The sequence below is a fragment of the Crocuta crocuta genome, unplaced genomic scaffold, assembly GCF_008692635.1.
Source record: "Crocuta crocuta isolate KB4526 unplaced genomic scaffold, BGI_CrCroc_1.0 scaffold60, whole genome shotgun sequence".
In the NCBI taxonomy this organism is placed as follows: Eukaryota; Metazoa; Chordata; class Mammalia; order Carnivora; family Hyaenidae; genus Crocuta; species Crocuta crocuta.
In genome coordinates, this window is record NW_027527145.1 from 625,541 (window position 1) to 650,920 (window position 25,380).

General features: G+C 38.8%; 1 protein-coding gene across 3 annotated transcripts in view; it reads right to left on the reverse strand.

Annotated features, from left to right (window-relative positions):
* KLF12 (KLF transcription factor 12) overlaps window positions 1–25,380 on the reverse strand; it is a 426,216-nt gene that overhangs the window by 93,872 nt on the left and 306,964 nt on the right. For all 3 annotated transcript variants that reach the window (XM_077761828.1, XM_077761905.1, XM_077761769.1), the window contains one exon: window positions 12,362–12,497. In XM_077761828.1, coding sequence (XP_077617954.1) covers window positions 12,362–12,497 — 136 coding nt within the window. The remainder of the gene's footprint in view (window positions 1–12,361; window positions 12,498–25,380) is intronic.

A 25,380-nucleotide genomic window follows, 5' to 3' on the forward strand; every position in this document is an offset into this window, starting at 1 on the left:
ATCAAATCCATGTTTTCTTTCACTTGTAATAGTGATTACACACACAGAACAAAATAGAATAGATGCAAAATTGGAAGACCAATACACATTTTGCCAAAAGGTTATAAAACTCTAGCTCAAAGATTTTGTTTTCAATTATCTGTATAATTTTATTTGTGTTTTGTCCCTCCTGTAGCCCATAGCTATATAATTCCAGAATTCAGAGGGAAAAGGCAAATAGCTGATGTTATTTTTAGCTACTTTGTATACTATAAGAGACTAATCAATGTTAATTTGAGTTTAAAGACTGGCCATAACTACACTTCACAGATTTTGCTTATGTGGCTGGAATTAGCTGCTTAATCAATACATTTGAGTAATACCCTCGATTACATTTAGCAAAATGAGACACTTCTGAGAGTATAAATCCTGAAGATCAGAATTTACACTGTGAAATTCAGATATTAAGACATAGTAAATATACTTGTTATTAAGGATTTTTAAAAAATACATCATCAAGGGATCTAGGGGGAAGACTTTATGAGATCTACCAGAACCACCTAGAAATTTTATAAGAAAACCTAACTAAAATTTGCCAAAACTTAGAAAATTATTTTTTTTAAATCAGCATATTAGTTACATTCAATAACTAATGAATTTATTGCTTCTATAAAAGACAACCTTTTTTTCCCCTAAAATATTAGCATGCTAGTCATCATCAGTCCCCGAGAGCCCCCCATTGCCCTAGGGAAGAATAAGCTTCCACACCACAGTTACGCTAGGCTAAGTCATATGACATTGCTCTGGCCATGGGATGCTGGTAGACGGGTGCCACGAGCTATGGCTTACAGTGTTTGCATACAGGGGTTGCCTTCTTAGGCTGCAGCCACTGCTGTGAGAAATACATGCATGCCTTGGACTGTCTGTCTAGAAAACTGAGAGACATGAATAGTGCTACTCCAACAACCTTTGGACCTGCCTTAACTGACCAGCTGACACATGGAAGAAAAGCAAATGTCTCTGGTTATACGGCACCGAGCTTTGGAATGGCTGTCTATACAGCATTATAGTGGTAATAGAGGATGAAATTTTTAATAAAGAAAGAACAAATCCTACCTTGTGATTGGACTTGGCATGCTACCCTATTTTTCTTAAGTATTAACTTTGAAGCCTGGTGGTAGACGATGTTAGTTTACTGACTCAGTCCTGTCCACATTGTTCTTCCCCCGTAGCTGTATCCTAATAACGGGGAACATGCCAACCAGTGTTGGCCAATGGGATATGGGCAGAAGTCACAGGGTGGGGCTCCTGGGAAAGCTTTTTAAAAGTGACACTGTTGGCTGGTATGTTCCTCTAGTTAGTTTGCGCTTTTCCTCATACCCTTCTGACTGGCATAAGGGCAAGATGTCTGGAGATGGAGCCTGCTTCATGCAACCATTAGAAAGCAAGCCACAATTGAAGGACAACAAAACAGAAAGAAAGAAGACATCTTCAGACCATTCTGAGCACCTCACCAACCTGCCCTGTTTACCCTAGACTTCCTCTGAGACCAGGACCATAACTCCACACTCCATATTTAAGCTCTCTAGTCAGGCTTACTGTCGTTTCCAGGCAGAGGTAACTGATCTTTGGAAAGATATGTAAATAGATAGATAGGCAGGTAAGTAAACAGATTGACAGAAAGAATTTTACTTAAATTATTTTTAAAAAGATCCAAAATTCTATCTAGAAGTAGTATTTGACTCAGTCTGATATTAAAAATTACATTGATAAAATGATAACTTCAGCTAAGAATATATGACTGCTTTTAAATTAAGCTTCAGTTTTTACATATTAAGTTTGCTTTCTGTAAGTAGAGATAAAATAACATTAATCATATATCAGGTAATTTTTAGACTACACTTTGATGGAATGAATTTTATTTTGGGATTTAAAGTCTGGAATTCTCTCCTTCACACTAATGATTTTTCAGATAGTCAGAAATATTCTCAAAACTGCTGGCATTTTTATAATACTAACTGCACACTGGGGTCTAGTTTTTAAGGTAAGTTCATGATGCATGATGTATTATGTTTCAGCTGGATAGTGATTCTCAGCTATGCAAGCATGTCAGTGGACGGCAAAACATCACAGTAAAACATCAACCTGGTAAGATTCACTCTTATCCAAGTTATCTTTTCCTATCTGTATGAGATTTTCCTATAGCAGCAGGTTCTCCATGAAAACATATCCTTCAATTTTTTACTTTCATTTGATGCATGTAAGTAAATGTATTCAATGAGATTCAAGTGTGTGGGAAAGTGCTATAAAGTAAAGGAAAATTATGGTACAATGGCTATAACTCAGAAAGAGTAATAAGAAAAGAGACTGTCTAGAGCATTTGACTGAAAATAGAAGAGATTATATCCTGGTGAATTGAGCTAATTTCAAATATATTACAGTATGGTTTTCTATCATGTGTACTCTCTCGGACTACATTAATAAATGAAAGAGTGATGAATAGTTCTGGGAACTTGTAGCAAAACTTATTAATATTTCAACATTATCACTGAGTATCTATGTCAACACACATCAAAAATGCATGAGAAATGACTACCTATACTCACAAGTTACACCCATTAGGAATATGTATGAGAAATATAAATGGTGTACATAAATTTGCAATGTGAGTATAGGTAGAATGTACAGCAGAAAAAAAAAAAAGAAAAACCACACTACATAAAGATCTCACATGGAGAAGTATGTGAAGCAATTAAAAGCAAATTAACACTTGTAATCAGTTTGGGGTATACTGTTTGACCACATAAAATACCAACATATTTCAAATTATGAATCATCTTAGAAATCACTAATACAAAAGAAAATTTAAACATAAAAGTAGCAAAAATATGTAGCCATGCTCAAATAAAAGTGGCTTATCAAGTCTATCCATGATGTAATTGTGGAATCCCCTACTTAAAAAATAAAAACCTAAAATTTGGTTTTAAATTTTTTTAGTGTTTAGTTTTTAATGCTTGAGAGAGAGTGACAGAGCAGGAGTGGGGGAGGAGAAGGGAGAGAGGGAGACACAGAATCTGAAGCATGATCCAGGCTCTGAGCTGTCAGCACAGAGCTGGATGTGGGTCTTGAACCCACGAACCATGAGATCATGACCTGAGCTGAAGTAAGGCACTTAACCGACTAAGCCACCCAGGTACTCCTAAAGTTTGGTTTTTAAAAGCCTGATTTCTAATTTTATTTATTTAAAAGAATTTTTTTAATGTTTTATTTATTTCTGAGAGAGAGAGACAGCATGAGCAGGGGAGGGTCAGAGAGAGAAGGAGACACAGAATCTGAAGTAGGTTCCAGGCTCCAAGCTGTCAGCACAGAGCCCGTCGCGGGGCTCAAACCCACTAACCATGAGATCATGACCCGAGCCAAAGTTGGATACTCAAACAACTGAGCCACCCAGGTGCCCCTGATTTCTAATTCTATTTTATTTTTTTATTTTATTTTATTTATTTTATTTTATATTTTACTTTATTTTACTTTAGCAGTGGGGTCAGATATAGTCTGGACCAAGGAATTAATTCACTTATCATGAAGAAGAAATGTTCAATCATTTTCAGAACTCAGCAGTCTATNAGGCATGGCAGTGTTAAAAAAAATAAAAGAGTACACAGTTAACCCAATGATTTTCAAATGGTTAGGAAGGCTAACCATTGTATATCTATAGTATATCCAGAAGATGTTCAATTCAGTTGGAGGGGAGGTCAAACTGATGATTTAGCATTAGACATAGAGTAGAAAGTGTCTAACACAGAAACGAGAGATATAAATCACTCCCCAAACAGCAACACCAGGGTAGCAGCTTTCACAGATGATANTGGAAAAATAGTTGCATCATTTTTAGAGAAAAAGTACTTAATGGCTACTAAAAGTACGGTTATAATGTATTTTTAAAAATCTTCTAGGATAATAGAAATTTTTGAATGATCAGGGGATACAAAACTAGATTTCAAGAACCCAGGCCAAAAAGAAATACAAAGTAAACAAATGTTCTGAAAGGGAAAATTTGTTTTGCACTTTTTCATTTGACTTTTGATTCTTGTTTTGGTTAAATTACTACAGATTCCCTTAGAAAAAGAGAATTTTTGTTATAGCCCAGAGAAAAGTGTGAGTGGATAAAAAGGTTCAGTTCTGACCGCCCTCTCCATCCCCACCCCCCTACCCCAGCGATGGAATGCTGGACTAATTAGTCGGGATCTATGGAGCTCAGGTTCTTCTCTAAGATCAAGGAATTCTAAGCAATGTTCTCTAGTGGTTCAGCTAGTTTGCCTGCTTATTTACTCATTTCAGAATATTCCTGTCTTTAGAATCTCTGCACTTATTATTCTCTCAAACACTCTTCCTTTAGATCTCCTTGTGATGATCTGACCTCGTATCTCTTCAGGTCTTTCCTAAAACAGTCTTATTAGACAGTTCTTCCCAGATAATCTTAATGTAACAGTGACCACTTTCTACCACCTCCATACAGCCTAACACTCATATCCTGCTTCCTCTACTTTACCTCTCGATAGATAGATAGATAGATGATAGATAGATAGATAGATAGATAGATAGATAGACAGACAGATAGATACCTTTATACCACAAGCTCCTGAGTCTAACCATGGAAACTGTAGACATCTAGGCAGTACTAGTCATACCCACACATCCACCATAATGCAAACAGTGCCCTCTGGGATGTTCAGTGCTCAGCCTGCACAATCATGTGCGGCTTCCTTGAGACTGATATTTGCAAAACACAAAGGTGATCATGCTGTTCCCACTTAAAGCCGATCCACATGTCCCGATTATCTACAGAAACAACTCATCCTTCCTGATCAGGTCCCTACCTGCCTTCCCAAGCAGCTTCATCTCCCATCTCTCTACTACATTCCCCCATGCAGCAGTCATCGTGAACTTCTGTATCCCTAAGTACATCGATGTTCTTACATATTCCAGACTGAGTTATGTGTGCTCCTCTGTTCTCTCGCTGAAACTCTTCCTATGCTTTTATCTTATCGGGCTTTACTTCATCTCATGTTATTTTGATATCGAGCTCCCTGCGCTCAGGCACTTTGAATCATGTATCCTGCTTCCTCAGCATGTAACACATGGTTGAATAAATTAATTAACTACTCAACAAATGGATATACATCACTTAATTCAACAATTCAAATATCAAATTATTGGCCAAACTTGACCACATTTTTCTTAATTTAAGGAGGGAGCGGCAGTGTCTCACTGGAGCAGATATAAGGGCTTATGTATGGATACAGTCTCCATCATGGTATTAAACACCCAGGAACTGAGTTAATTGTTTTGTAGGCTTGGGAGACTGAAGGGCTGATGCAGGCTAAGCACACGCTTTAGGTTTTATCTGTGTTCATTTATTGAAAGTTGGTAGCTTTTTCTGAGCTCCTTTAAAAGAAGAGCAACCCGAAAGCATTTATCTCCCGTGGTGAGAGAACAAATGCCTCTCAGGTTTGCCGATCAGCAGCATGGGGATCAGCCATGACAGTCACTATCAGAGATCGAGACTCCACCTAACGATGTGAATCATAGCCGTTTCTTTGGGAGGACATGAGTGGGGGATCTGAAGGTGTCCCAAACATGTTAGGCTTACTAAATAAAAATACAACTTCTTTTAATGAGACAAGAATCTAGGAAAGATCTGAGAAGTCCTTTGACATGTTGAGCTCTCTGGCTTTTTCTCTAGGCACCATCAGCTCAGTTGGTTTCATTCTAATCAGCAGAGGAGGAAAGACATGATCCAAACACTCTCAAATCTTTCAGTCAAAGGGTACAAAACAAGATGACACAGTACCATTTTAACCTGTGGACAAACTTCCCTTTTATAGACTGACAAAAAGCAAATTCTACAAGGAATGTTCATTTCTGAGGTTTGGGAATATCAGCACATATGTTTATATTAAAACACACTTGAAAACCATGTTTTCTCCAACAATAATTTCTTTAAATAAAATAGTACCAGTGACGTTTATATGACAAACACTAATATCTTTGTATTTTATTTCCTCACATTTCAATATAATGTATGAGATTTATAGAAGTGGAATAGCTTAAAAAAAAAATTCTGAGAAGGCACTAAGGCAGCTGATAGACTTACTTCTCCCTGTATCAGATTATATTTAAAGTAACAATGAGTTTAAAGACGAGGAAATCTGAAAGTGTTTCATCAATGTTGGATACATGGGATTAGAATTTCAGAAAATTTTGCTAATTTTAGACAGTTGGCAGTTTAGAGAAGTTAAAACCACAACAAAGAGACAGAAGCTGCCTTCATAAAGGAAAATGGGTTTATAGTCAGACAAACTTGGATTTGAACATGAGCTCTGCAAATTACCAGCTGGAGGATAGGGTAAACCTCTCAGGGCGTCTGTTTCTTTATCTGAAGGATAAAAACAGGATCAGAGGGCAAATTAAATAAAAACTATATGCGTTTTCATAGCTGCCAAAAAGTACAGTGTCAGTTACAATTCCCTTTGTTTTCACTTCTTCTTCATCTCTTGCATTATTCTCTACTGTAATTTAAAAGACATTAACATAATCATACAGGAGGAGATTAAGAGAAACAAGAGGGGGTATTCAAGCGGTTCAGAACAAGAAAATTGAAAACAAAAACAAAACATTCAAGATTTCTGACTCCTTCTTATCACTAAGTGCACTTTTCTAAATGAAGAACCATGATATTTGAGCTAGCAGCAAAGTTTGAAATAAGAATAGGGTATCTAACTTGCTACCATATCTTTTCTTTCTAAGAACATTTAGGTGAAAATGTACTAAAGAGAACGCTCTCCGTTTCCAGAAACTGAAGCAATTTTTAAGAAGAAGGTACCTTCACACAAGCAATACTCATGTGAACAATACAAGGGCCAGGGGCGCTGACACCCTCTGTGGTCAAAAATCCAAGTGTAACTTTTGACTCTCCGCAAACTTAACTACGAATAGCCTACTGGTGACTGGAAGCTTGATCAATAACACAACCAGTCAATTAACACCTATTCTGCGTATGTACTACATACCAAATCCTTACAATGAAGTAAGCTAAAGAAACGAAAATATAAAGAAAATCATAAGGAAGCGAAAATACATGCACAGGATCCTACTGTATTCATCAAAAAAAAATCTGCATATAAGTGAACTCGCGATTCCAACTCATGTTGTTCAAAGGTCAACTATAATACAAACAGGGAGGAAGACGGTGAAGTGTTTTAATTGGTTTAAATGTACTTGACAATGACCCATCTAAAAAGAATATCCTTTTATCAAGTGCAAATATCAGGGATGCTAGCCAAAACAAAAAGTTACTAATGCTATTAATTTGATGCTTTTCTTCTGTCTGAGAATTATAATGAAGATCAGAGAGGGTAGACTACTCAGATTCAGCATGAGTTCAACAGTGATGAGCACGTACCAATTCTCAAAGGACTGACACTGAGAAACACAGGTACATCTCCTTAAAATCTTCATCTGCTTCTCTCACCCTTCACTCTACCCTTTCTCACTTCACTCTTAACTGAGTTATTACACAGGTTTCCCCCACTATCCGACAGTAAAAAGTTGTCCTATGAAAACTTTCTAAGCCAAAATGGCATAGAGCAAAAAATGACCATTAAATTATATGGAAAAGTTTTTGAGCATTCCCAGACCCCCAAAATCACCTCTCTTAGGCCTCTGTGATGCCTTAGGGCACATCTTGCTAACAGAGGCACAGCTGTTAACAAACAGCTCAAAGCTCTGGTAGCTTGGTGCTGAGATGCTGTGTGGTTCCTGGGGAAGGAACCTGGTGAGGCTGCTCTCATTGCTCAGAGTACTGCAAAAAAAAACAAAAACAAAAACAAAAACAAAAACTGAACACTATTTTTACTTTTCACCATTTTTTTGTAAAGATGAAAATCCTCTTTGGATTCCTTTCAGTGAGCAAAAACAGGTGCTAAAATAGGTCTTCTGTAAAAGTAAAGTGGCATAAAGGGAGCTTCTGAAAGCAGGGGATGCCCATTATCTAGATCCTTATTCTTCTAGTTCAAAGTTCTGTTCCTGGTTACGTTGAAATTTCTCTCAAGAGATACTCTTATTCATTTACACTTTAGTTTGCAGGAAGTTGATTATTCTACTCCCAGTAACAAATGAGGGGTATAACTGTTTGGAATTAGAGAAAAAGAAAAAAAAGGGGGTGCAGAAATTAGAGGGTCTGGGAAACACAGCCAAACTGTACCTATTTAAAAATATTGTTGTTTTCCCCGGGGTTAGAGTTAATTACAATAATTTGCTCTAATCATGCGGCTGTACCTCTCTTTTTCCAAACACTTATTTCATAATTATGTTTGTCAAGTTGTTAAGGGTAACGACCCTATTTTAACATCGGGGGGAAAAAAACGAGACCAAAACAAAGCAGATGTTCTATGAATTGCTGGAAGTTAGCACTGTCAGAATTACTGAACACATGGTTTCTGACTTGGACAGTATCTCCACAGTTAAAATATGGAAAGGGGAGAGTCTGTCTGTGGGCCTCTCTATGGCTTTTACCAATGCATCTGAATTTGCTGACCCTGAGCTGATAAATGCCAATCAAGTGAATCAAGGAAGATGGTAGAAATGATTACTTCAAGCACAGTTCAGGAGCCTCACTATATAAATCTATACACATTGAAGTAACCTCAGTTGCTTCTCTAGTACCAAGCAATGTTCTTTTTTATTTAAAGAAAGGAATATCTGAAATATTGGGGAAGAGGATGCAATTCTGGCTAACAACTTCTGCATTTCAAATCAAAGGAAACCTTTCTTAAACTGAAGATTTAAAAGTTGGTCTTAAAAAAACCAGTAAAATGCAGAATACCAGGCATTTAGAAAAAAGCCCATTTATTACTATATTAAGGTTTATGCTGTGTAGATACAGCAGCGTCGATAAGTAAGGCACCATGCTGAAAACTCAAACTATAATGGTTACTGCATGAGGCAAGACCATGAACCTGAAGGGGAAGGGAGAGAAAGAAGAGAATCTGTTGGAGGTTACCATTGTGTAGGGACCACTCAAGGACAAGGAAGTCTCATCCATGTCTAGTATCAGTCTTTCCTAATATCCTTTCTCATCCTTGCCCTTCTCTTTCTTGATTGACAAGAAATTCATTGGCACCACGACACTGGTGGCCATTGAATTAAGAGGCCAGCCTTTGAATCCTTCTTAAACCATCGCTGCTTTTGCCATTTGACTAGAAAGTCAAATGTGTACTGATTGCCTAAGGATTTATAATAGGCTACCTCTAATAAACATAAATATTTTATTTTGTTGCCTCCCTACCTGTAGACATGCTTCTCAATCTGACTCTCTGGAGAAGGTTTTGCAAGCATGGGAAACAGGTCAACAGGTGTCTTCTTGAATCCTCTCATCTCACACAGGCTGAACTGCTGCTTTAGACTTCTATTATTTAACACATTATTTTATTGATCATAGTACACTGAGATTTTTGTTTGTTTGACAACTTCAGAGTTAAGAATTGGTAGCTTTTGAGTTAATAGAAGGCATCAAGATCCAAAGGCAAAATGGAAAAAGAGAAAACAGAAAATAAACAACAGCAACATGCATTAAAGAATCAAGGAGAAACTCAGAGAGGAGCAGAATGACATGGTTATGACCGTACACACTGAAAGTTAACTTTGGGTAAACCTAAGTACAGATTTTTTCAAAAGTGTCTAACAAGGATATGTTTACTTGTTCCAGAATAAAATTTTTCTCAGTATATTACTGTAAGTTTTGAAATACGCTCAATATTTAAGAGGTCTCTGCAGAGCCTACTTTGTGCTTCATCTAACACTTTCTTCGTACTTCCTGGTGTTTACGCACATCTACTCCATCTTAAATGATGGTTAATTAACTATTGATGGGTCCTGGTATTCTAGGGCTTCCCAGGTGACGGCTCAGTATTCTTTACTAATCGTTTAATGAAAACGCTTACATGAATAATGAATCTGGCATTTCCCTAGATACACATGCAACTTTGGTAACAGTAATAAAGGCAGGCATATACAATTATACAAGATACTGTGCCTTGAAAATGTTTTCACAAAGCAGGTCAGGGAGGGTATGCTGAAAATGAAGCTCCAGTTTTTGAAGCTGCTATTAAAATTTCACATTAAAATACACTATATATTATAAGCACATAATATTAAAAGAAAAACACAGTTATGCTTGACAAGTTAATATTATTTGCGAAGTCACAAATAAAGTAAGTACAATTGAGATCTTCATAGTCATAGTTCCAAACCTCAGAGTTTGAATTAAAAGCAACACACCCACATCTATAAACACACGTACATACAACCTATATGATGTATCACAATGAGGAAGGAAAGTGATATGATTGAAATGTCTATGAGACCTATTATTCACCTTAGAACTGAAACTTGTCATCATTTAGCCTAATTTAAGGATGGATCTTAAGACCTCGATTACACAAACCAGGGCTGATCACTGACTTAGTGGTGACTGAGCCTGCCACCATTTTAAACATGAGTTCATTGACCCCTGTGATTTAATACCAATCTTAGCTTAAATGAACATTTGCTTTGGAGAAACTAAGAGCCTAACAATCAGTTATTTGAACAAATGAGTGAAAAAAATGTTTTTTTATATAGGGTTAAATGCTATAACATTTAAAGAATGTAATTGGAAACAAACATTACAAGTACACTTAGAAAAAGATCCATTTTTGGAGTCAGAAGTCCAAAACTCTGTCTTGTTACTATTTATTAGATGACTTTGGAGAGGTCATTTAACTTCTCTGATCCTGAGTGCCTTCATTTGTACAATCAGAAAAACAGTATTTGCAACCATTTCCTAGTTGTCAGATACTACACACTATTACTATTACCAACAATTATATTACTAATTCCATAATCAATTGAATAAACTTCTATGTACCAAAACTTTATGACTAGATTTTTATGTAACTGTATTACATCCTTGCAACGCTCCTATAAGGTAAGCACTCTGATTTTCTTAGACAGATGAAGAAACATCTCAGAGTGGTTAAATAATTTACCCAAAGCCACATAACTATTAAGAGCTTAAATATAAATTTGAATTCAGATCTTTCTGATTCCAAATTTCATTTTAGATCCACTATATCCTGTTTCCTCTCATATACCACACATATTTGTGTGTATGCACAAACATATGTAATATAAACATACAATGTGTATTACTTATAGAACACAGACACCTATTATTCATTTTATATACAAACATGATGCTTTGAATTCTAAAATGCCATACTAATGAGTGTGTGTGTGTGTGTGTGTGTGTGTGTGTGTGTGTGTGTGTGTGTTTTAAAGACTGCAAAGAGTAAGGCACGGAGCAGAGTCAGTACTTAGTCAATATTTAGGAAAAGGAATTAAAATATGACAAGTGATTAAATCATTTTGAGTGAACTGTAACTCATGTATCAGTAATAACAGAGGCTATTTAAATCCTACTCTTTTGTAAGATTATATTATTAAAATTATTCTAGAGAAAAAAATTTACAAAGACTAGCCATATGTTCAATTCTAGATACAGAATTGACAATGATGGAAAAGCAACTATCTCCCACAAGCAAGGGATGAAATCTAACTTTATGGTCCAGATAAATGAAGAGAGACAAGATCTGTTTAGGGGCGCCTGGGTGGCTCAGTCGGTTAAGCATCCAACTCTTGATTTAGGCTCAGGTCATGATTGTACGGTTCATGGGATCAAGCCCCATACTGGGCTCTGTCCTGCTTGGAATTCTCTCTCTCCCTCTCTCTGTCCCTCCCCAACTCAAGTGCATGCATGCATGCACTCTCTCTCAAAATAAATACATATATATTTTTTAAAAACTGGAGACAAGATCTCTTTAAAAACTACATACGATTCTGAATTTTCAGAGTGGTGAAACATCATCTTCCAAATTTAAAATTTCAGAGAAGCTATTCTGTACTTTCCTATCAAAACAAGATATATAATGGCATATTTTACTTCTCTTGACTGCTGTATATGAATAGTAACAATGATGATGATAATTAACATTCAAAAATTTGAACAATATACTTTTTTCAGAGTTAAGGAGAAGAGGTAGGAGGTATTAGGAAAGACGCACAGAGGTCTCATTTCGAATAAAAGCATACATTTTCAACTATGTAAAATACTCCACCTTCCCCTAATCTGCTCCCAAAGAATGTCAGGCCAGATGGGAGGATGATGACGCGCGTGCCCGTTCAGAGCTAGAAGGACAAGTCCTGGGACCAGAAGATGCTGCCACTTCCATCACCCACTAACACCTTGGCGATTCTTAGTTTATCCTGAGAACGTGGTACTTACTCTTGTACTGCTCTGGCTATGGAAAGGGCCGTAGATCCAGTCTCATTAACGCTATCTAAGGTCACATTTGGCAGGTCATCATCGTCACTGTCACTTTTACTTTGTCTGGGAGATAGGCCTCGGGGGTCCATTTGTGCTGGGGAAAAAAGGCATATATAATGAATTAAAATTAGTGTGCAGAAAGATAACCTTGTCCTGGACCAACATCAAGCACAGCATGTCTCGTCTGTGCCTATCACGCACATGGAATTCTCTAGAAATCCCAGGAATTAGTGAAAGCGGTGCATTTCATGGTCTGAGCGCTCACGGACTTTTCCCTTGTTCGTTTGATTTACAAAACCTCCATCACCTCTCAACAGTTTCAGGGGATGGTTACAGAACCGAAACTATAAAATCCACAATATTATCAACTCCTGAGTGTTAGAAGCTGATTAGGTAGCTCATGAGTTACTGTGCAACCCCTTGGCTCTTCCTTCTTGCTTCGCTGCCAGTTTTGGCCATTTCACTGCTTGTTAGCACGTTCCCTGGAAGGTGGGGACCACAGAATTTATCTGCCTACAGCTCTTTTAATAAGCTTAAAGAAGAGCACGGTTTACTAGACTAACGTAAAGTTGTAGGTATTTCTCATACTTCAGTGAATACTGTCTCACAGTTCATTACTGTTTTATGTGGAGATCTGAGTGCCCACAAATGATAGAAGCAGCAGCATTTTAAGTACGTTTTACGTGCTAGAACGTGTACATCTCCATGTTGATTTCATTTTTCAGAAAGGCATTTCCAGATAGGATTCTCCTCCCACCGCAAACTTGCCAACAAAGCAGAAAATAGCCTGATGTTCTGTGGTACCTGCTGACCAGGACCATCAAATCCTTTCAAATGGGAGGATTACCATCAACATTTAATATGTGGAATGTATATTTCTAAAGTTTAGATTTCATTTCCACTTCCTCCTCTCTATGAACGGCCTCAGCAGCCACCACTGTCTAGGATTTCCATCAGCCCTCACCTCAAAGCGCAAAATAAGCACACCTTCTAGATTAAAAGTATTGCGCTAGCTACGTCATTGCATTATTAAAATACATGACTTCAGCCCCAGCCGGCTACAGCCAGCCTGCTGCTCTTGCAACATGCCCACAAGAGATTTCCAAAACCACCACCGCTTGCGACAGAAAGCAAACTGAACTTCCCATCAATGTCACAAAGACATCTTTTTACAATTTCTTTTCTTCTCAAATCATTTTTTTCTTACTGTAAATTGTACATTAGGTAGAACCGCTGGGAAATGTTGCGATTCCACCATTTTTTACCCACAAAAAGAACAATTTCTCATGATTCTATCTAATACTTATAAAATGAATAGAAAAATCTAGAGAGTTTCAACATAATTCTAACTAAACTTGGTTAGGAAGGAACTTGCATCTGTTAAATATTGCCCTAGTGTATTTGATGTACATTCTGCCTGTCAATATAAACATACCAGAATGTATTTTGAACAAAGGAAGTGCTTGGTAAATGTTTGCTGAAAGAGAAAATAATCAATTCAGATAATCTAAAGCAGTGGTGCTCAACCAAGGACAAAACTGTCCCCCTTCCCCCAAGAGACATTTGGCAATGTCTGGTCTGTCACACTTTGATTTGTCACGACTTAAGGAGAAGGGAATATGGTGGGCAAAAGTCAAGGATGGTGCTAGATACACTACAATACACAGGACAGTCAGTCCCCCGTGACAGGGAATTATCCAGTCTAAAATGCCAAGAGCATCCAAGTTGAGAAACCCTGATCCAGAGATTTAAGAGTTTGGGCGCCTGGGTGGCTGAGTCAGTTAAGTGTCTGACTCTTGGTTTCAGCTCAGGTCATCTCACAGTTCCTGGGATGGGGCCCCAAGCCCTGTGTTGAGCTCTGTGTTGACAATGTAGAGACTGTATGGGATTCTCTCTCTCTCTCTCTCTGTCCCTCCCACCCGCCTCTCTCTCCCCCTTTCCTTCTCTAAGTCAAAATAAATAAACCAAGTCCCTGTCATATGACTCAGCACTCACAGCTTCTCCAGATGCAGCATTCAGTTTCCCAAATGCCAGGAGTCATGCAGTGACACTCATCCAGAGTTCCTGAATGTTTTCTTTGTATGACACACAGTGGGACAAAAACACTATTTGCCATCTGATCTCTAGAGAAGATTTCCTAAAAGAGGGATGTTGGAGAAACTCTTCCTGGGGGAAAGTAACCAGTTCACAGGCATCTGACAACAGAGAGCAAGCTAAGCATTCAGCCACTCTGAAGGCACTGAAAGCCCTGAATCATTCAAAATCTATTTGACTGCAGGCAGCAGAAACTGACTCAGGCCAACCTATATTAAACAGAATGTGGTGGAAAGACATGGAGCAGCTCAAAGAATGGAAGGTAAGGAGGTAAAGATGAACAGCTATCGCTCAAGCATCACAGCACACAGGAAAGATACCGGCATTTCAACCAGGAATTCGTAGACAGCTTCTGTTTGGGCAACCCTATTGTAGAATGATTCATCTGACAGTCATTCATGACTACTCAAAATGAGCCAAAAAAATGAGTATCAGATCTATCCAGGCTTCCAAATCACATATTGTGTGGTGTTACATATGCCTGTAAATGTCAGCAACTTAACATTTAGAGTTGTCGAAACATCATGCACCAGGATGCTGGTGCCAAGACACCAAATTAACAAACAGCTAAAGAACAGAGCATATCCCGGTGGCCCCATTTTGTCCAAGAGAACTAACTAGAGCTTTCGTGGAGAAGTGAGACAACTCAGTGAAGACACAGGCAGTTTATCGATAAGCTCTCTGGCTCCAACAGCGTAACGGTAGTAACGATTCCAGATAACTGGTGTGAGAATTGATCATCTAAATTATGTTATGTTTGTATCTTAATGAAAGTTTAAAATATGTTAAACATGGTATCTCTTTTGATGTACTTTTCAGGAACATCATAATTGAGGATTTCTTTCCAATATTTTCAATAAATATTATGAAATACATCTGCTACCATCATGCTGGGAAACTCTTGTTACCCATACCTTCAGCCAAGCTGAGGAAGTAATTAGAAAGGCTTTTTGAAATCTGCATTGCTGATTAGGTCAGATGATTAGCTTATCTACATACTTGCATAATTCCACTCTATTTTTATTAGATGTGGGATAGGAACATCTACCCTAGTTCACCTCTATTAGTCTTACAGTTCCTCAGCTCATTTTGGAAGCCAGGATTCGCTGAGGTGCACATTCAGAGAAAATGGCAAAGTTACCCAGGCAGCAGAACTAAAAACCCATCTACTCCTCTAAGTAAGAGAGCAGCAAATCAACTATAGGCATCTGAAGAGAATTTACATTTGAGACTATGTTCCTTTTAAATGATAAAGGGATCAGATAGCTTTGGGTATTCCAGCTCATTATTGAGCTCATTCCAGCTCACTGGTGTCATTAGTGAGTTGGGGGTGCTGTGGAATACAGTGTGAGTTTCATACCATGTGACAAAATCCCCAAGAAGGGAACCGTAGAACCCTAAAACCGGCAGTTGAACATATTCACTCTAATTTTCAAATATGCATGTACAATATACCCTTCCTGCAAGGATTCTCCCAACAAATCATGTCTCCATATACCCATGCCCTGGTGTGGCTGCCTCCCATAATGACTCCAGACTTGGCTTCATGACTTGATGCGGCCAATGGAATATTAGCACACATGACACAAAGCAATAGCTTCAAAAGCACTTGCATATTGGGTTTCCCCTCGATCTGTTACTGTTTTTAGAACCTAGCCACTATGTGAAGGAACCCAAGAAAGCCTAAAATACACACTGCTCATCTGGAAGCCAACACCAACTGGGGTAAGTGACTCATTTGAGAATGACTGGTGACTTCCCAGCCACGAGATGATTGTAGCCATGAGTGACCCCGGAGAGACTAGCATGAGAACCACCTGGCTAAGCCATCCCCAATTTCTGACTCACAGAACAGTAAGCAAATAAAATAGTGGCTGTATCAATCAACTAGATTTGGGGGTGCTCAGTTATGTGACAATACAAAATCAGTGCGCTCTCCCAGATCATTCCAGAGTTTTCCGGGCAATGATGTGGAATGACGTGTAACTACAATTACAGTGAGCCCATCACATTCCTCTCTATTCTCCTCCCAAGAGGCAACCCGGCCTCAAGCAGCATAAATTTAAGTGGGCTCGTAATACAAGTATGGAAAATAAAAGTCACATATTCTGTATTATTTACTTTTCAATCCAAAAGATCCAAAATGTATTTGCAGCTACTTTGGCGTTAGAGGCATCTTTGATCCTTGACCTGCCTCAGGCAGGCTTCTACTAGAAGGGGCCATCAGTTGGTATTGCTATTTGCGTGAACGAAGCTTTTCTATCCCTTTTCTCAATCTCATAGTGACAGGAGGGTCCTATGCGTGGATCGTCCCAAGTAAGTGGCTAGCCAAAGCTAGTTTCACACTGTTTGCCTCTCTTCAACTCACACGGGGCATTTGAACTTTATTTCCCCTCCCACTAACAGTAAACTGACATAAACACAGCAGCACCAATGTCCATTCTCACCTCCCTCACCTCAGCTTAGGTACTGACAAAAGATTAAGCGCTCTATCTTACGTAGAAATAAACTGGCCCATTCAGCTAATTCTTCAAGGAAAGGAGAAAGGATGTTCTTCCATATGTCACCATATTACATGCAAACAAGGTAACAATCTATGAACACACACCGAGATTTTAAGACTAACATGTCCTAACCAGAATGAGTCACAGAAGGATTTGTTCAATCCGTTTCAGCTTGGCCTATCCAGGCTGGAGGGGAGGGGGTGCCCGCAGATGGAAGGGCAGGGGGCAGCTGGTGAGCAGAGGCCAAGGTGCTGCTGGTCTTTCCTCCCCCCTTTCTCAGCCACTCCCAGGCTGCCTGGTACCTGTAGAAGTCTTCACTGTTTGTCCTACCAAGGCTGAAGCACTGGCTTCCACAAGAGTTGCTGCTTTCTTCTCGAAAGAAGGGCAAGGGGAGAATGGGGAGTGCTGAGGGGGGCGGGGAGGAAAATGAATATATGGTGGTTGGGGGAATATGCAGGGGAAACATTCACAGCATTATGGAGTAAAAAGGTCCTCTTCCACCACATACTATGCAGGAATTGCTCTAAGAAGGACAGGTGCAGTGCATCCTTAGATAAAAATAGAGCATTAGTGGGGCGCCTGGGTGGCTCAGTCGGTTAAGCATCCGACTTTGGCTCAGGTCATGATCTCACGGTTCGTGGGGTGGAGCCCGGTGTCGGGCTCTGTGCTGACAGTCAGCTCAGAGCTTGAAGCCTGTTTCCAATTCTGTGTCTCCCTCTCTCTGACCCTCCCTTGCTCATGCTATCTCTCTCTCAGAAATAAATAAAAACATTTAAAAAAAGAAAGAAAGAAAAGCAAGTGTTTAAAGAAAAAAATAGAGCTCTGGCTTCAGACAACATGGGTGAGACTTCTGGCCCCGCCTTCTGATGTTGGGCAGTAGATTTTCCACCCTCTTAAACTCAGTTTCCTCCTTGCTTCTGCTGATGTGAGTAGTGAATGGGACAATGCATGCAAAGCACTTGTTACCCTGCCTGGAATTTAGTAGTGCATCACCATTCTGCTGTTTTTTTTTTTTTTTAATGTTTGTTTATATTTGAGAGAAAGACAGCAAGCAGGAGAGGGGCAGAGAGAAGAAAGGGAGACAGAGAATCCCAAGGAGGCTTGGGGCCATCAGCACAAAGCCCTAGGCGGGGCTCAAACTCAAGAGCCACGAGCTCATGACCTGAGCAGAAACCAAGAGCTGGGCAGACCCTCAACCGACTGAGCCACCCAGGCACCCCGGCATCAATCTGTTCCACCCTGGCAGTAAATGTAGTGCTTCTCTAACCACCCCTTACATGGCACTACTGCTAAATCCCTTCCCTTCAAATTAGGCAGTTTTCCTTTTAAGTGTACCTAAACTGAAAACACTGTCACAGAGGCAGACTACATATTGGGTAATATATAAAACCACTACTTCTCTTGATCCAAACATTCATTTATATATTCAGCCAACGGATATTTATTGGACACCTATGAGAAATCAAGCACTCTTTTGGGTGCTGTGGAGAGAGCAGTGAACAAGGCAGATGAAAAATCATGCTTTCACCCTGGGGGGAAGCGGACAATAAAAAATAAACAAGAAAAACATATACTCAGTCGGATGGTGATAAGTGACATGGAGGAAGATAAAGTGGGCAAGTGGGGGTGAGTGGACTAGAGGCTGCTGAGAGGTAGAGGACAGTTTTAGAGAGGGTGGCCCGGAAGGCCTCATGAAGAGAATGACAGCTGAGCAGGACCTGGAGGGGTGGAGGGGAGGCTAGCAGGTACAAACTGGAGAGGGGGGCAGCGCGTTCCAGGCAGAGCGAACAATAAGTGCAAGAACTCTCAGGTGGGAAAGTGTGTTATGCGCCTGAGGACACACAAGGAAGCTATGCTATTGCTCGAGCTGAAAACGGGGTGAGGACAGACAGCTGAAGACACACACAGTCCATGCAAAGGTTCTGAGTTTTGCTCTGAGTGGGAAGGGGAGCCATTTGATAAGAATCACCCTGGCTATTGAGCCTGGAGCACAGGGGGACATCCAGCTAGAGGTACATGCGTTAACAATCATCAGTGACGTTAACAGTTTCTGCAAACCTGCTAGCTTTTTTCCTCTTTGGCCACCTCATACGGGCTGCACGTAGAGCACTCACCTAAAACTCAGGGCTCTATTACCTCAAGGCCTACGAAGTATGCTTTTCATGATATGTTTGTACAACTACTGTCCTGATCTCATTTGCTTTCAGAATAGTCACTGTTCAAATACGTGCCTGATCTTTCCAGCATATCAGGATACACGACGAGAGAAAAATTCATTAGTAAATAAAGCTTAACTTCAAGTATGGCGAGCTCCAAGATCAGAACCAGCTCTCCAGGGTCCCACGTTATCTACCAAAGTTTTGATTAAATCGGTTTCTTACCTTCATTTTTGCTATTGCTAATGAACCGGTATGCCTCCGCACAGTGGCAACTGTGAGTGTCTACATTACCCCAAATGAAGATTTAAAAATGTAATCAATTATGTAAATCCTGGGATGTTGGTACTGTGTAGATATAGTACGCAATTTATTCATTTTTTCTCAATTCCTATCTGTGCGCTTGACAGTGTAATGGCTTCTGCTCCCATTATATTAAAAAATAATGTCATAATGTTCTTATATTTCTCTAGTGTAAGTACCACTTCTCAGTTATAATGCCACTGGACCTCTCTACAGCTTTCAAGACTGTTGATTATCGCTCTTCATTTTCACTTCCAGCCTCTTAAAATTCTCTCCTCCCTTGGTTTCAGGATGAGCACATTAAGTAAGGTCTGTGGGTCTTGTCACTGTTTTTGTAAATAAAGTTTTATTAAATCATGATCATTTATTTTTATCTCTGCCTGTTTTAGTGCTTCAATGGCAGAGTTGAGTAATTGTCATAGATGCACACATGGTACACCATAAAATACAATTTAGCTTTTTATAGAAAGCCTTTATGGACTAGAGTACACTGATTTTCTGAAGTCAGTCAGCCCCTTCCTGCCCCCTGCCCCCACACCCTTCTTTCTCTTCCCACTTCCCCCTCTTTTACCTTTCTCTTCATCTCCTCTTTCTGCCTACATCTTCCCCTGAAAATATTCATTTTCCCCTGAAGCTTCCACTATCTAACTTCTTCTGCCTCTCTTTATGGGTGAGCTTCTCGTTAATTCCATACAATTCCACACTTCCTACAACCTCAGTGATGGTTTCCGAGGAAATGAATTCCAAATTCGCGTTCCCACCTCTGATTCCTCCCCTAAATTCCGGTCTCCTATTTTTGGCATCCTACTTGCACCTGATTACTCCAGTCATTTCAGACAAAGTGCTGTTCTTCTTTAGAGTCTTGATTTGACCCATCATTCCCCTGGTCACCCAGGTTCAAAACTCTCATTCATTTCATTTGTACAAATTGGCAACTAACTGGTATTGCTTTTACCCCTAACTGGAACTCCTTCCTTCCCTTTCATACCACTTCCCAACGGACTTCCTTAAGGTATTGCTACATACATAAGTCTCACAGAGCATTTTTCTAGTAATTGAATGGATGCAGGGCTTTTCTCAAAAGATTCCTTATTTTAAAACCTTGAATTTTTCCCATGATCTAACAAATACGGTTCAATAGCCCTCCCCAATTATTCCACAATTCATTTTTCATTTGGAACTCTGATGAGTCTCATCCTCAAGGCTCCTTCCTTAATCAGCTGTACCTGGCTATTCCCTTCCATCCACGCTCAGGGAACAAAAATCTACCTTTCCCACAGAACAGTATCTTCTTCATGAAACTTTCTTTCAGTTTCTAACCATACACAATCTCTCCTTTTCAAAAAAAAATACCCATACTTTGTATTTATACATTTTTATGGCACTCTTGGGCTTTCCATTTTGAATTATACGTAAGCATAGTGTACTTATTTTACATCCCTTTTTATTCTGCTTGTGCCTTGAGAGGGGAACCATGTCAATTATACTCTCTAGGACATGGTGAAATAAAACAATGACTGATGAAGATGATGGCAATAAATGCAGGTCTCTATTTGAAATGCTCACAGTGATTCACAGTTGGCAAAAGATTCTGCAATATAATGATGAAAGCGTCTAGTTCGCATTTTATTTTAAAAATCACATTTTCGCTTATAGTCTAATACTAACATTGTAGGGGGAAAAGTCACAATCATTAAATTTCTATTACTTGGTAAAGTCTTAACTATTTTTTGGGCTTGAATAGGCCAGTGAATGACATATAAATGGAAATGTTCATAAGTTTTACTTACTTTTTAGCTAAATTACATTTAACAGGTTTTTCTTGTCTTTTGGGAAAATATTTTAAATAGTTGAACATAACTATCATTTCTATAATATGAGCTACTGGCTGGAAACTTCAATGAAGGAATTCAATCATTTAAATTAAAGCTTAAAAATTAATGTTTGTTAAGACTATCACAACAGTGACTAGGTTTCATTTTCCTAAAGAATCATGATTAAAAGTGCTTTTCATATTTGTAAAACGAAAATGAACACAGATTTACAATTGTCTTGTGTTCACTGAAAGTATGTCTTAGAGCACAAAAGGCTTTTGTGATTAAAGAGTTCATAAAATATTCCACTAATAAATGGGCTTTTACAGTATGCTTGGTAACCTTATACAACTCTCCAGAGTCGGCTAAGAGCCTTGAACTCTAGGAGCCCTCTGAGATATCATGACACCACTATTTCCTGTTTCTTTCCATTCTGTCAATTCATTACTGCTCAAAACCCAAGCTAACCAGCCTCCATTGATTTATTCAAAAGTGAGTCCACTTTAAGCTGGGATGGTTTTAAATACTTACTAAAAAAGTGATTTTTGTGGGGAGTGCATATGGTAAATAATGAAATCACCAAATTCATGCTCATGTGGAATGCAGAGCGATTTTAGGCATTATTCCGTGGCGTTTTAATTCACTTTTCTTATTTCACTTGGTCTTTTTGCTCTATCTGTGTTTTCTGGTTCGTAGACTGGATAAAATTCAATCTTTCAAGAAACTGATTGAGATCTGCTCTAATCATTTTAAGTGCCACTGAGCCGTGGTCCTTGTCTCAGGTACTGTGGCACATTTAGAATCAGGGTTGTTGTGGCCACCCTCACCTTTCAAATAATTTGCTCTCCATGCCTCATTTTAGGATATATTTAAATCAGCTAGATTAAAAGTAGGTCATGATATATAATAGTGATTTCATCTGTCCTCTTAGACATGCTGGAGACCTTTAAAATTCTTGAAGATGTGTTCTAAGACCACCAAAAATTCTCAAACTTGTGAATTATTTACACCTGCCCGTGGACCTCTCCGTGGCTTTCAGGGCTGCCTGTTATCCCTTTTCATGGTCACTTTTGACCTCTTGTTAAGACTTTCTCTCTCCCGGGGCTCAGCTGGTTAAACATCCAAATCTTGGTTTTGGCTCAGGTCATGATCTCATGATTGTGAGACTGATGGTCCTGGGCATGGAGCCTGCTTAAGGTTCTCTCTCCCCCTCTCTCTGCCCTTCTCTGGCTTGTGCCCTCACTTACGCTCTTGCTCCACACACACATGCTCTCTCTCCCTCAACAGCAACAACAACAAAGACTTTCTCTTTCCTTGGCTTCAGGAATGTACACACTTGTCCTCACAACACATTTCCATCTAGAGTTTTGTATTTCTTGTGCGCATCCTCACATCATCATTAAAAAAATATATATGAAAGTTTTCTTTCTCATTCGATTGGCAATTTACTCATATGTATGCATGCACTCTTCCCCACAAACAACTCACCAGAGTTACTTTGTGGGGCACAAGCAGAGGGCACAGAGCACCGCTCCCACTACTGAGCCCTGTAGTTGCGAGGCTCACTCATGAACAGCCTCCCGTGTTTACATGACTCTAACTTGTAATTAAGCAAAGTACCTACACTGCATACCAGACTCTGACACTTGAGAAACAGAAATCTTTGGTCTATTGGTGAATGCTACTGTGATGTCTACTGTGTGAAAACCATGGAAGGTAAATTTCCTTTATGAGGTCAAACAGGTGCTGACTCTTCTTGTTCTAATTTATTGCTTTGCATTGTCCTAACCTGGGTGAATAAGTATTCAAAGAGGACCTGTATATATCTTTGGGCCAAAAAGGAAGTATTACTGCATTCTTTTTTCTGTCTGTTTTAATCTAGGTTGAAGGATGTGGGTGTTCATGTCTTCGTTTTATGCAAACTCCAAAGAGAGAAATTTGCTTTATAAAAGTGGATTAAAGATGTTTTCCATATCATGTCTGTGTTTGGTATGCTTTTGTAAGAAAGGATAATTCTATTAGTTTCCATTGATCTCTAAGATGCTTTTTTGTTTGTCTGTTTTTAGAGACGTTATTTTGATGCTTTACTAACCATTCCACTCTCCTTGAGATAATAAATTAGCAAGTCTCTGAGGATTTTGGTGAGATCCCTATACCTGGAAATGGAATCATATTTCCTTTGGCTTCAGGTACATGCATTACATTGGGGCTCATTCGCTCAGACCCCTTCCTGAGCCCAGAGATACAAGGCTCAGACATGGAATAGGGAAGCAGCCCAGACAGGCAGGGGCATGACCCAGAAATGACCCTGGAAGAATAAAATCCAAGCTGTAATTCTGCCTAGAGATGGGCTGGGTGACACAGATATTCTGAGGACACTACTAATATATTCTATACTGAGAGAGGACGTAGAAACTACACATTAGTCTTTTTTGCTTTTTTAAGTTTAAGCTGGGTTTACAACTAACTTCCTTATGAAAGCTCATCTAGGTTCTGTGAAGAGAGAGTCTGAAGAAGATACAGGCTATCATGGAGGGTGAGGTCTTGGGTTTTCCAAGGCAAATGTCTGGTAGACTGTGTTATGCTTGAGGATGGTATATTTAGGTGTTAAACACAAAATTTGATACCATTTTCTTTGAACATGGTAATAAAGAAATGTAGATTTTTTTAATTGGTAAAATCCAGTGACATTTATGTTTGAATTACTTCTAATATTTATAATGTTCTAATAATATGCATTCTGAACATTGTTTACCCTGATATCCTTAACGAAAGCTGCTAAGTCACCTCCTCAGCACTAAGCATGAGCTGTCCTTGAGGCCGATCAGAGATCTGTGAGGCCAGGATGGTTCATGATAAGCTAAGCAAGTTCACATGTTAATGACGGAGACCTTCCTTGGTGTCTACCACATTTATACTATCAATTGAAAAGGATGTCAGGGGCCAAATCAACTCTTCAGCATTTATATTCCTTTTTCTCTTTCAACTACCCCAAATCCCGAAGATCTTTTCTTCCCGCTGTCTCTCACAGCCAACAATGTTTGATGTGAAAGATAAAATATTAAGAATCATTTACCATATGATCCATTATTTTCCTTCTCATAAACCTGCTTATAAATTATTTATAGCTTTCTTTCATGTCCTTTTTATTTAAGAAATTTCTCCACAAATCTGGAATTGCACACCTATTTATTCTCCCAAAGGATTAAAAATCTCCTAACATTTTCAGTATTTCTTCCAGGTCATTAAAAAAAAGTAAAATATTACAGAAAAAGTTGGCTCTTTGTATTTTTTTTTTTACTAGTTTGTTTCCTTTTTCCATAGTATCCTGGTGTATTTAAGTTGTTATGTTTTAACTGTGTATATATCAATGAATGAATACAGTTTTGCCTTTTTAAAAACTGTATATAGTGTGATCATATTCTATAATTTACATTCACTTAAAATTGCATTTGAGATTTATTTACATTCTTTCATTTAAAATTTTTCTAAAGTCTAACCGTCAGTCTGTGTATCTCTTCTCCTCTGGAACACAAGGAGCACTTAGCGTTCTAAAACTACCCAGTGAACACTCCCACCTTCCCCATGTTCTTCTTCATTCTAGTTTGGAGTTTTGCTTCATGTTGCACTTCCAAGAGTTAATTAAAATTTATTTATTTTCTCGTTTGCAGATATTGACTTATACTTTTAAAACCAGTTCTAGGGGTGCCTGGGTGGCTCAGTCGGTTAAGCGCCTGACTTTGGCTCAGGTCATGATCTCACGGTTCGTGGGTTTGAGCCCCGCGTCAGGCTCTGTGCTGACTGCCAGCTCAGAGCCTGGAGCCTGTTTCAGATTCTGTATCTCCTCCCATCTCTCTCTCTCAGAAATAAATAAAACATTAAAAAAATAATAAATAAATAAAACTAATTCTAGGCTCATGTTTTCTTCTGGGTTTTCTTTTTTTCAAAAGCACAGCCTTAAATTCTTTCAGCCAATTTGTGTGCATGGTAAAGTCTTTGCCAACATATGCCTGAAATAACTTTTATTTTACTGTCAATGGAATCTAGCTGAGAACAGAATTCCAGGTTTCCTCACCCAGTCCTTTAAAGACATGACTGAATTTCTC